Genomic DNA, 12,595 nt, shown 5'->3' on the forward strand with positions numbered 1-12,595 from the left:
CTATACATATAAAATGATGGGGTCTAAATTAGTTGTTACCACTCAAGAAAGAGATCTTGGAATCATTGTGGATAGTTCTCTGAAAACATCCACTCAATGTGCAGCGGCAGTCAAAAAAGCAGACAGAATGCTGGGAATAATTAAGAAAGGGATAGATAATAGGACAGAAAATATGTTTCCTCTAGATAAATCCATGGTATGCCCACACCTTGAATACTGTGTGCAGATGTGGTCGCCCCATATCAAAAAAAGATATATTGGAATTGGAAAAGGGCAACAAAAATGATTAGGGGGTATGGAACAGCTTCCGTATGAGGAGAGATTAATAAGACTGGGACTTTTCAGCTTAGAAAAGAGATGGCTAAGGGGAGATATGATTGAGGTCTATAAAATCATGACTGGTGTAGAGAAAGTAGATAAGGAAGTGTTTACTACTTCTCATAACACAAGAACTAGGGGTCACCAAATGAAATTAATAGGCAGCAGGTTTAAAACAAATAAAAGAAAGTATTTTTTCACACTATGCACAATCAACCTGTGGAACTCCTTGCCAAAGGATGTTGTGAAGGCCAAGACTATAACAGGATATCTCCATTAATTTTTTTTTTGAAACCCTGTCTCCTAGAACTGGAAGGGATCTTGAAAGGTCATAGAGTCCAGCCCCCTGCCTTCACTAGCAGGACCAAGTACTGATTTTGCCCCAGATCCCTAAGTGGCCCCCTCAAGGATTGAACTCACAACCCTGGGTTTAGCAGGCCAATGAGCGACGGGATGGATTACCTGTTCTGTTCATTTCCTCTGGGGCACCTGGCACTGGCCACTGTTGGAAGACAGGATATTGGGCTAGATGGCCCTTTGGTCTGACCCAGTAGGGCTATTCTTGTATTCTTATGTTCTCTGAGGATAGGACAAGAAGCAATGGGCTTATATTGCAGCAAGGGCCATTTAGGTTGGACATTAGGAAAAACTTCCTAACTGTCAAGGTGGTTAAGCGCTGGAATAAACTGCCTTGGGAGGTTGTGGAATCTCCATCATTGGAGATTTTTAAGAGCAGGTTAGACAAATACCTGTCAGGGATGGTCTAGATAATACTTAGTCCTGCCATGAGTGTTGGGGAATGGACTAGATGATCTCTCGAGGTCACTTCCAGAATCCACCCTCCATCAGGACCCTCCGTTTCTAGGGAGCTTATATCTCCTGCAAGAGACCTTCCCTGAAGGACGGAGCCTATCCCCGCTCGCTCGCTCTCTCTCTCTCTCACACACTCACACAGAGTTTACACCTCTCCAACAGCATTGACAGTACCAACACTGGAACCCTAGTCGGCTTTTTCCTCCTCGGGAGATTCAGACCCATCGGAAGAACTATTCCTGTACCGCCCTTATCCATTTCCCAGGAGAACCCCACAGTGCTGGGACCAGCCACCACCACACTTGACTCAGTCACTCAGACTCCTATTACCACCTGTTGACTCCTACTGGCCATAGTGAGGGCTGGGATCAGTTACCCCTCTTCGGAATCTATCCCAGTGGTCTCCAAACTTTTTTTGATCGCGCACCCCATCAGTAAAAAAATTTTGAGCACGCACCCCCTGCTCCCGGCCAAACTGTCAAAGCACCAAAAAAAAAAAAAAAAGGCCGCTCGGATTCCCGGACGAACTGCCGAGGGAGGGGAAGGGAAGCGGCGCAGCTCTGGTGGCACTCCTCCTGCCGTGAACCCTGAAGGATCCTCTTGCACACACCCCTGGGGTGTGCGCACCCCACTTTGGAGACCACTGATCTGTCCGACCTGGTAGGGAGTTGTCACTTGCCTCCCTCCCCCAAATTAATATACTAATTAATATATGCTAATAACCATCAAATCTACTCCTGAATCTGATGGAGTAGGAGTGTCTTCTGTGAGACTGCCCATTCCACTAGGCACAATCCACATCTGTCGCCCTGCTTTAGAACATGACCATTGCAGACATTTGAAAAGCTGATGCCTGGTCATTGTGCACCTTTTTTTCTCAGCACCATGCTATTGTGCATGCTTCCAGGACAGATGCAGCCTTGGGTGCAGCTGTTCTTCGATCTGTACTAGATCTCTTCTCAGCACCCACGTCCATTACTGGGACACTGCTCGGGAGCCACCTAATATGGAGCACCCACAGGGACAAATACTCGAAGGAGTGGCTACTTACCTGTAGAGTAACTGCTGTTCTTCTGGATGTTTTGTCTCAATGGGCACTCCACTTTTCTCTCCGTTTCCGCTATTTTGGAGTCCTTGCTATGTCAAATTTTGTAATTGAGAGAGCTCCATATATGCCCTCGGATCAGAGCACGAGGATATACAGGATGCAAGTGCAGACCCCATGGGCATTGGTACCAAAAATCTGACTGAAAGGGGATATGTGTACACACTTGGGCCTGGTCCACACTAACCCCCCACTTTGGACTAAGGTACGCAAATTCAGCTACGTTAATAACGTAGCTGAATTCGAAGTACCTTAGTCCGAACTTACCACGGGTCCAGACGCTGCAAGCAGGCTCCCCCATCGATGCCGCGTACTCCTCTCGCTGAGCTGGAGTACCGGCGTCGATGGCAAGCACTTCCGGGATCGATTTATCGCGTCTAGACAAGACGCGATAAATCGATCGCAGAAGATCGATTGCTTACATCCGGACCAGGAAGTAAGTATAGACGTACCCTTGGTGGAGCACCTTTAAGAACAAAACATGTCAAAGAATTTCAGTTACTGTAAAGGTAAATAACCTCTTGTTTTCCAAAACCACCTTCAGAGGATCACCAAGAGCTGGACATTCAGGAGAAACAACATAAACTGTTGAACACACAGCAACAATGGGCATGATAGCAGTGTCCATTAATGAGGGTCTCCTTGAGCCTGCTAAGGTGATCTGACATATTCTGACTTCCATCCCACGTACCTCAAAGAAAGTGGACAGAAAATAGCAGGACCCTGCAAAGGGATTTGAGTATTTCTTTCAATGCCTGACCTCTGACTTCCTGGTGATCCAAGTGATTCAGTAGAAATCCAAAGAGCTTCTAAAAATGCCCCTTGAGAGAAAGATTTGAAAAGATTGGATCTCTTTGGCTGCGAGATCTATTCCTCTACCTGCCTCCAAATGAGGGTGCCGAATTTATCAAGCTTTGCTCTCAAAGTATGACTGTCTTCTTTGGGGAGACAAAGATAGACCACTTGCCACAGGACCAGCAGGAGGAACTGAGAACCTTGATGGCAGAAGGACCACTGATGGCCAGGACCTTCCTCCAAGCCACTCTGGATGCCTTGGATATGGTGGAAAGACCATGGCATCCACTGCTGTTGTGAACCATGCTTTCTGCCTCCATCTGGGATCCTACAGTAGGTGCAAATTGCCACAGAGGACCTCCTGTTCAAGGGGGCTGATCTGTTTGCCAGTATTATGGATGAAGCGCTCCACAGTCATAGGGACACTAGGGCGATTCTTCAGTCATTGGACCTCTTATATTCTCATGTTGCAGAGAAAGCAACAACAGAGACAGCAGCCTTATTGCAACTGCAAATGCCAGTCACAGTAGCGCATGTCTGAGTCCCTGCACAGGAGGAGATTCCACAGGCATCAATCATCAGCTCCATCTTGCTCCATCTGACATGCATCAGAACTGGGTTTTGGAGGGAGGGGCAGCGAGTGTCTGGAGCCCTAAGGAACCTCCTACAGCTCCTACTCTCCTCACCCTGTTGGGAACCTTTCTTCTTTTTTCTGGAAAACTGGATGGAATATCTTAAGGACCCACTGGCCTAAGGTTAGTAAGCCCAGGCATATTCCATTTGGTTCCAGTCTCTGCCTACCCCCCACTTCCCTGTAGCTTTTCAGGGACCGCTCTCTTGAATCTTCTGGAACAGGAAGTGAACTCCTTAATACATCTTGGGTCTGGGGAGGAAGTACCCTCAGAATTCAAAGGAAGAGGCTTCTATCCCCTCTACTTTCTGGTTCCAAAGAAGAAAGGGTGTTGGGGATTAATCCTCGACCTTTGAATTCTCAATATCTTCATTCAATGTTTCAGATTTACTATGGTTACCCTATCTACTGCTATAATACCCTCCTTGCTTCTCTTAGACTCTCAGCTCTTGACCTTCAGGACACGTACTTTCACATCTCTATTCACCTGACTCACAGAAAGTACCTTAGATTTTTGTTTTGGATCCTTCACTGATGTAATTGATGTAAGCATGAAAAGGGATACATTTTTATGAACTTGCCAAGGTGCCTCTTAGATTTAAAGCTGAAATCTAACAAACTAGGTTTGCCAATTGGATAAGTGTTTTTTATAGCCAATGTAGAATGTAATATTTTAGGATAGTCCCTTTTTATTTAGTCCAGGGACTGTTCGCTTACTAATTTTTTTAATGCTAGGTTCTTTTCAAGTCAACTTTTAACTTGAAAAATATGTCTTAAATCAGGACACTTGCTTATTCTTCAACAAACAATTTATTAGTTCACCCAGAACCACGTTAGTATACAATCAACAGTTCAGAACTCAAGTGTAGACATAACCACTGTTCTGGGTGTGTGCTATACACACAATAAAGTCTTTCAAGCCATTATCTCAGACTGTAGAGTTGAGGCTCAGCAATTACACCAAGAAACAATGGAGATTACCAATATTTCTTATTACATTAACTTATGATAATCAAATTCAGTCCTTTAGTACCTAACACATTTATCACACTTCCAAGGATGCTCTTGTCTTTAAGGCATTTTTAAGAATGTGGTTATTACTGTTTGAACGGATTTGTCCAAAAGGGGCAAGTTTAGAATATCAAAAGCAATTACTTAATGTTCTTGTAGCCTATAGGTATATGTATTTGCTAGGTAAGACATAGGTATAAGTTAAGACAGTAATGCAATGTGTCTACAAACCTCAAGGCCTGCAAAACAATAGTTTAGCTAAACTAATCAAGGCGTAAAAAGCCTTAGCACAAGCAACTAACCAAGAGTAACTCTTGATCAGAAGCTGGGAATGGGCGACAGGGATGTATAACTCAATGATTACCTGTTCTGTTCATTCCCTCTGAAGCACCTGGCATTGGCCACTCATGAAAGACAGGATACTGGGCTAGATGGACCTTCTGTCTTACCCAGTATGGCCGTTCTTATCAGAAGATAGAACGCTGTAATGACTAAACTGCTGATTGGTAACCATAAGATATACTTGTTGATGACAGCTTGAGAGATTTTAAGATAGCAACATAAGCAGAAGTCCAACCATAAGAATGCCATGGTAACTAATTAACATATATGCTTATAAGCTTGAGGTAAAAGGCCTAGTAACTTATGGGAAAAGGGCACTCCCAACGTTTGTGGGATGTGAAAGTTTAAATAATGAAATGGATCTGAAACCTCTAATGAATATGCATTAGGCATCATGGGCATCAGCATAACCCGTTATAAAAGCTATATCCTGGCCTACAGGCCTTGGGAGACACCAGGATGACACCTGATGATGGTGATGGAGATAATGACTAACAATGGGTTACTGCAAGGGATGGTGTGAGTAGATGGTTGCTCAGATGTTCATTTTATATTATCTCTGGATTGAAGTGTTTGTGATTTTACAACCTGTTAATAAAACTATTGCAACCGCGAAAGGTTTTTCCTCAGTGTGATATGTTCCTGTGGACATTGGGCTTCCCAGATTAATAGTAATTCTAATAAATTTGGGCCTGATCTTGGAATGAAATCCTGCCAAACCACAAAGTGGTTAATTAGGGATTCTTAAATAATCAATAGAACTAATATACAATCAACAGATCAGGCAACATTGTTTTCAATCTCTCTAATATACTTTAAGTTAGGCACCAGTAAGCATTTTATTTTTAACATTTTTTTACTTTTACGCCTTATTACTTGTACTCCTTTAAAATCTCTCTTTGTAGTTAATAAACTTGTTTTATTGTTTTATCTAATCTAGTGTGTTCAAGTTGAACTGTCTGGGTAACTCCATTTGGTGTAATAAGTTGTGTGCCTATTACTCCCATAAAGGAATAATGGATTTAACATATTTGTACTGTTCAGGAGAGGGCTGGGCAGTACAGGCCATACTTTTCTGGGAGAAAATCTGGGACTGGGGGTCACCCTGCAGCATAACCAAGGCTGGTAAGACTTCCATGCTGGAGGCTGTGAGCAGTCCAGGTTGGAGACTACAGCAGCAAAGCATTGTAAAGGGCACCCAGGTTACAGGACAAGGGTGACCCAGCTACTCATTAGTCTGGATTGTACCCTGGCATGCCAGGAGGTAACCCTCCTTAACCTGTTTCCTTCAATTTGGGACCCTACTTCATCCTGGCACCTCAATTTCATGCTTAGTGTGTTAAGTCTTCCTTTCAGACTCGTGGGAACCTGTTCATTCCTCCACTTGTCCTTCAAGACTTCCTTCCTTGTGGTAGTCACTTCAGCCAGGAGAGATGGGGAAGGAGGTGCCCTCATGCCTAGCCTACTGTACAGTGTTCTACCCAAACAAAGTTACTTTGCATCCCCATTCTCATTTCATTGGAGTTCCATATCCCTCAGGACATCCAACTACCAGTCTCTTACCCTGAGCCTCACTCTTTAAGGCAAGAAGCCAGTCTCCATACTTCGGATATAATTAGAGCTCTGACCTTCTATCAACACAGGACTACACCCTCCAGGGTTTCCCCCAGGCTCTTCCTCTCCTTTGCTGAGAGGATGAGGGTTCACTCTTATTTCCACCCAGAGACTACCTAAATTCTGGCATGGTATGCATCCTCTGGTGTACACTTCTTCCTAAAGTCACTGCTCCTTCCAGAAGGGCTCAATCAACTTCCATAGCCCTCCTTAGGAAGGTATTCATCAAGGACATTTGTAAGGCAGCCCACTCATCCCCCATGAACATGTTCTCACAGCGTTATGCCTTAGTATAGGCCTCCAGAGCAGATGCAGCCTGTGGTGAAGCTGTTCTACCCTCTGTACTGAATCTACCTCCTCAGCACCCTTCTTTGCATTGAGATGTGGCTGAGGAAGCTCCTCATGTGGAGTGCCCGTAGGATAATAACTCCAAGAAGGAAGAGGTTACTTACCATGAACAGTAACTGGAGGCTTTGAGATGTTTTGTCGCTATAGATGCTCCTCTACCTACCCTCCTTTTCCTTCTGCTTTGGAAGTTTACCATGCTCTGAGGTTGAGAAGGAAGTGGAGTGGTGTGGTCTGCTCCTCTCTATATGCCCCTGTACTGGAGCATGAAGAGGCATACGGTGCAGGCATGGACCTGCAGGTACTGCTAATGAAAAAATCTCCAGGCAAGAGTGTGTATGGGTACACGTATGCCCTCATGTGGAACTTCCATAGGAAGCAAATATCTCAAAGAATTCCAGTTACTGTACAAGGGAACTACCTCTCCTCGCTCACATGAAGCTCATCCAGCACCTTCTGAGTTAGGGTTCCCTCTCTTGGATCTGTCCAGACTTTTGGGCTGGATTGATGTATTCAGGTTCATGTGATACGAACATGATCCCCTCTTCTCTCAGAGCTCTTATCTGACCACCAGACACCCTCCATCGACATACAGCTTCTTTCTCACATAGACTGACCTCTCCTTTTCAGGAAACTGAAGAGCCCATAGTGGATTGCCAGGAGAGTGAGACAGACATCTCCCCCTCCCGAACAACAGGGGGCTCGTCACTGACCTCCGGGGACCTTGGTGACATCAGCTCCCTTTCATCCAAGGTCTCGAGTCTCCATCGAACATCTAGTGGAGCCAGTAGTGGCGTGTCAGCTACACATGGTGGCAGTAGCTCAGGGAGGGGAGCTGGATCTTTCAAAGGGAAAGTCAGCGGAATGGAAGCTGGAGAGTTTGCCTTACCCAGTGGTAGAGGAGTCCTAGGAAAATTGAGGTGCGTATAATGCCTTGGGGACAGGAAGGCAGGTGCTTCCTTGGGGGGTGGGGTTAGAGTAGGGTTGCCAGTTTTGGTTGGATGTATTCTTGGAGATTTCATCACATGACATAAAGATTAATCTTTAATTAAATATTAATTCCTGGAGACTTCATGCCAATCCTGGAGGGTTGGCAACCTTAGGTTGGGGAGAGGGTGAGCTGCTAAGTCTCATGAAGACAAGTGGATGGTGACTGTCCTAAGGGTGGAGTATTGCATACATTTCCTGGGAGGGATCTGATTTGATATATGGAAAGGGGAAAATCTTCTGTTCTCTTTATTTTTCCCAACCCCTCCTTTCTTCCTGAAAGGACTGGATTTGCCTCCCCTTGGTGCAGTGCTTCCCGTAGGCTTCGTGAAACTCTGCCAGCAAGGTGACTGTCAGGCAAACTTCTCACCAGAAATTGGGGACACATAGAAACTTGGAGGGAGTGGATTTGCTGATGGCTTCTTCTAGGGCAGTGAAATAATATCACTTAATTCCTAGCCCTAGAAAAGGGGCTGGCCAGCCAGGGTCCCCTCTCAGGGCCGGTCAGACAGGAGCAACAGCATGTGAGGAGGATGAAGACCCAGCACTTGGCATCCGACAGGGTGGGAAAGCACCTCTTACACCCCGTGGGCGAGGGAGAAGGGGCCGCCCGCCATCTCGAGCAACTGGAACAAGGTACCCTGGAAAAGTAGGATGGAACCGGGTCTCTTTTTTGAATGAGCAAATAGTGAATAGGGAGCAGGTGGCTGCATATGATGGGAGGAGTGGGTGAGAAGGGGCTCAGTGGGGAACTGCAGGGATGAACAGAGAGAGGTGGCTGGTTCATGGTTGGTGGAGGAGAAAGGAGTGGTTATGCAAGTACCCAGCTTGGGAAATCTTCCTTTGATACATAATAGTTGCTTTCTCTGCTCCCCATGGAGCTCACACCTTTTTTCTCTCCCTTTCCCAGGGATGCAGCTGGGAGTGGCCTGCTAGGGGTGGAAGATATCTCGACTACAGCGTCACCAGAGGAGAAGCCCTTTGTGCGCATTGTGGTTCGCCCACCAGAGGGTGGGGACAGATTTGATGCTGCTGGCCCTTGCACTTTGCGCCGAAGTGACTCTCCGGAAATTCCCTTGCAGGTGGTGGCAGGTCCCTCGGACAGTGCGGACTTATCCTCTGGGAGCAGCTTTGTGGGCCTGCGAGTTGTAGCCAAGTGGTCCTCAAATGCCTACTTCTATTCTGGGACAATCACCCAGGATGTTGGGGCAGGAAAGTACAAGCTGCTCTTTGATGATGGATACGAGTGTGATGTCTTAGGCAAAGATATTTTACTCTGCGATCCCATTCCACTGGAAACTGAGGTGACTGCGCTCTCTGAGGATGAGTATTTCAGTGCAGGTAACAGCTGTGCTCCTGCAGCTCAACTCCTCACTTCCTCTCTGGTCTGAAAAAGGCCAGTGGCCTTGGTGTAGGTCACTGAATCCAGCAGGAGCTGTCTGCTGGGAGGTGGGTGCCTGGCTGTGGGGTAGGTTCAGGAACATAACATAAGAATGGCCCTACTGGGTCAGACCAAAGGTCCATTTAGCCCAGTATCCTGTCTTCCACCAGTGGCCAGTGCCAGGTGCCCCAGAGGGAATGAACAGAACAGGCAATCATCAAGTGATCCATCCCCTGTTGCTCATTCCCAGCTTCTGGCAAACAGGCCAAGGACATCATCCTGGCTAATAGCCATTGAGGGACCTATCCTCATGAATTTATCTAGTTCTTTTTTTAAATCTGTTATGGTCTTGGCCTTCACAACATCCTCTGGCAAGGAGTTCCACAGGTTGACTATGCGTTGTGTGAAGAGTCAAAGATCTTGTCAGTAAACAGTTCTAATTTGCTATCTTGTCAGGTGTGGTGAAGGGACACCGGAAGGAGTCTGGAGAGCTGTATTACTGTATTGAAAAGGAAGGCCAGAGGAAATGGTACAAGCGTATGGCAGTAATCCTGTCCTTGGAACAAGGAAACAAGCTTCGGGAGCAGTTTGGGCTGAGTCCGTATGAACCAATCACACCTCTGACCAAGGCAGCTGATATCAGCCTGGGTAAGAAGTGACTGTATTGAACTGTTGGGGGGCTTCCCAAACTGCATCCAAACCATGTGTTACTCCAGGTGTGAAGTCAGCTTATGGTTCTACTGGCAACACACTGACTTTGCTAGTCATATTTTGTCTATTTGCAGCCTTGAGGCATTGCATGATATCTATAAGAATTCAGTGGGAACTGACCCTGGACAGGCCCTAATTAAGCATGGATCATGCTTCTGCTGCTGCTTCTTTCTAGTGCTGCTCCAACAGCACTGTGTGTGGTTGCTGCACAGGTATGATTCACCTAGAAGGAACAGATGCCAAGATGGGGAGGTGACTGGAAGAGAGGGAGCTGCAGGGGCATCTGTAGTACTTGCCTTAGCTCAGTGAAGGGATGCCATGTCAGCCCTCTGAAGGCAGGTAAGGAGTCTCATGGGGAGTGAACGAAGACACAAGATGTAGGAAAGCTGATGCTCTCCCCCTGGGCCAGGAGATGATGTGTAAAGCTCTGTGTGCTCTGCATATGAGGCTGTCTATCACTCTGGGATGGGTGATGCTTGTGGGTTTGGTGAGTGGGAGATGGATGACTGGCCACTGGCTTACCGTGGTTTAGATAACCTGGTGGAGGGGAAGCGGAAGCGGCGCAGTAACTTTGGCTCACCCAGCACTTCCAGCAGCAGCACTACACCCACTCGCAAAGGACTGGAGAGTCCGCGTGTTGCCCCAGGCCTGCTGTCTGGGAAGAGGAAGCTAATTGCCTCCGAAGATGAGAGATCCCCAGCCAAACGAGGGCGCAAGTCTGCAGCAATGAAACCTGGTAAGAACCTTCCGTTCTGCTCTAAACAAACTCAGGGGCTGCAGGCTTCTCTCCCTGCATGTGAAAGTAGATTTTTCCCTTTCTCCTGAGTAAATGTTTGGAACCCACGGCCTCTGTGTTTGAGGCTATGTTTCTCCCTGGACATGTAGAGACTCTTACCTTGGACAGAAGGATTAAAAATAAGCTGCAATGCTGTCCCAAGTTCTGCCCATCCAAGATGTGCTTTGCAGAGTATTGTTCAGATGTTAGGGATGTGATCATCCCTCCCCTTTCTTGTATGTTTTGATCAGCACTGAAATACCTAACATATTGACATTTCTGTTGACATTATTAGACTTCAGAATTAACACTCATGGAAATGAATGGGACAGCTGTCCATTTTCTGAGCCATTGTTTCAGGCTGTCTGCCCGCTCTAGCAGACATTATTGTGCTAGATACACTCCAGTTATCTTTTGAAGATTCTTTGCAACCATGAGGGCAAGAGACTTAGAAACTTTTTTTTTTTTTAAATTCTGGAGCACAACGTGGCATCCACCAAGGAAAAGTACCAGCATGGTGAGCCATCTGGAACAGCCTGAATTTATCCCTGATGCCATTGCATTGGGTGACCCAATGCTGGGGCTTTCATAGCAGTTCCTTCTCTCCACAGGGGCTGTGAGGGCAGGTGAATTTGTGAGCCCTTGTGAAAGTGGAGATCACACAGGAGATCCCTCGATGCTGGAGGAGCATCATGGGCCATTGCCCCACAACAAGACCCTCTTTCTGGGCTATGCTTTCCTTCTCACTATGGCAACCCCCAGTGACAAACTGGCTATTCACCAGAAGCCATCAGATGGTCCTGCAGGCAGTAGTGAGGAAGAGGAAGGTGAGATGAATCTTCCCCATTGTATTTCCAGGTAGAATCCTGTAGGTTTAGGGAAAGGGGATGGGTGGTATCTACTCAGGCATATATGCAAATTCTTGTTGTCCCCACTTTACTATTTATCCCATTGTGTGTTAGGCCCTTCACAGAAATGAGCACAGACCCAGTCTCTGCTTCAGGGAAGGATATGATGTCAGGGAAGGGGAGGCATAGGATGAGAATTATGGTAAGGATCGCAGGCTCTTCAGTCAGTGAAGGAAATGAAGGTGGTGTCGCGGCTGGCATTACTGGCAGATTGTAGGAGGAGATATGGGAACAGAGTCTCTCTGACACAGGATGGGGCTGAGTGACTTAAGGCTTGAAAGCCGGAACAAGAGGCTTGAACTTACCCTTGGCAGATACAGTGCTAATGTGCATGAACTTGATGTTTTGATTTTAAAAGCAGCTGTTCAGAGTCATGGGTTACTTGAGTGACCAGTTTGGCCAGCAGTGTACTCCGTTCTCTGCTGTATCTCCATGAGGTGCTCTGTGTCCTCACCATATGTTCCTGATATTAGAATCTCTGTGGGGTCAGTCTGTTCCTCTCTTGTGGGCTGAGGGCATGGGCTGTGCATAGCTTAGGTAGCCAAGGCTTTTAGCTCTCTTCTCCTCCTGTTCTAGAATTCTCAATTCCTTACAACAAAGAGTACACAGCATTGCAGCTGCGAACTGGAGCCGGCTACATCCTGGAGGACTTCAATGAAACCCAGGTGAGGACGTGCAGTCTGATTGCCCAAAATTTATTCCTATAGAAATGGTGAGGAGCTGAAACTATGTGAGGGGAGGATGACTACTCTGGAGAGTGGCTGGAGCAGTACAGAGCAGGGCAATTGGAACCATGTTGTGATGGGTGGTGTAAGCAATGTTTGTGTAATGCCTGGAAATCTTGTGGGGAGGGATGGGT

At 46.6% G+C, this 12,595-nt stretch overlaps 1 protein-coding gene across 1 annotated transcript in view; it reads left to right on the forward strand.

Annotated features, from left to right (window-relative positions):
- TP53BP1 (tumor protein p53 binding protein 1) overlaps positions 1-12,595 on the forward strand; it is a 63,060-nt gene that overhangs the window by 45,102 nt on the left and 5,363 nt on the right. Inside the window, exons 19-25 of the mRNA XM_024216331.2 lie at positions 7,605-7,894; positions 8,421-8,597; positions 8,872-9,302; positions 9,799-9,990; positions 10,586-10,789; positions 11,440-11,655; positions 12,313-12,401. Of these exons, the coding sequence (XP_024072099.2) occupies positions 7,605-7,894; positions 8,421-8,597; positions 8,872-9,302; positions 9,799-9,990; positions 10,586-10,789; positions 11,440-11,655; positions 12,313-12,401 (1,599 nt within the window). The remainder of the gene's footprint in view (positions 1-7,604; positions 7,895-8,420; positions 8,598-8,871; positions 9,303-9,798; positions 9,991-10,585; positions 10,790-11,439; positions 11,656-12,312; positions 12,402-12,595) is intronic.

The sequence above is a fragment of the Terrapene carolina genome, unplaced genomic scaffold (genome assembly GCF_002925995.2).
Source record: "Terrapene carolina triunguis isolate 2854851 unplaced genomic scaffold, T_m_triunguis-2.0 Scaffold67, whole genome shotgun sequence".
Taxonomy (NCBI): domain Eukaryota; kingdom Metazoa; phylum Chordata; order Testudines; family Emydidae; genus Terrapene; species Terrapene triunguis.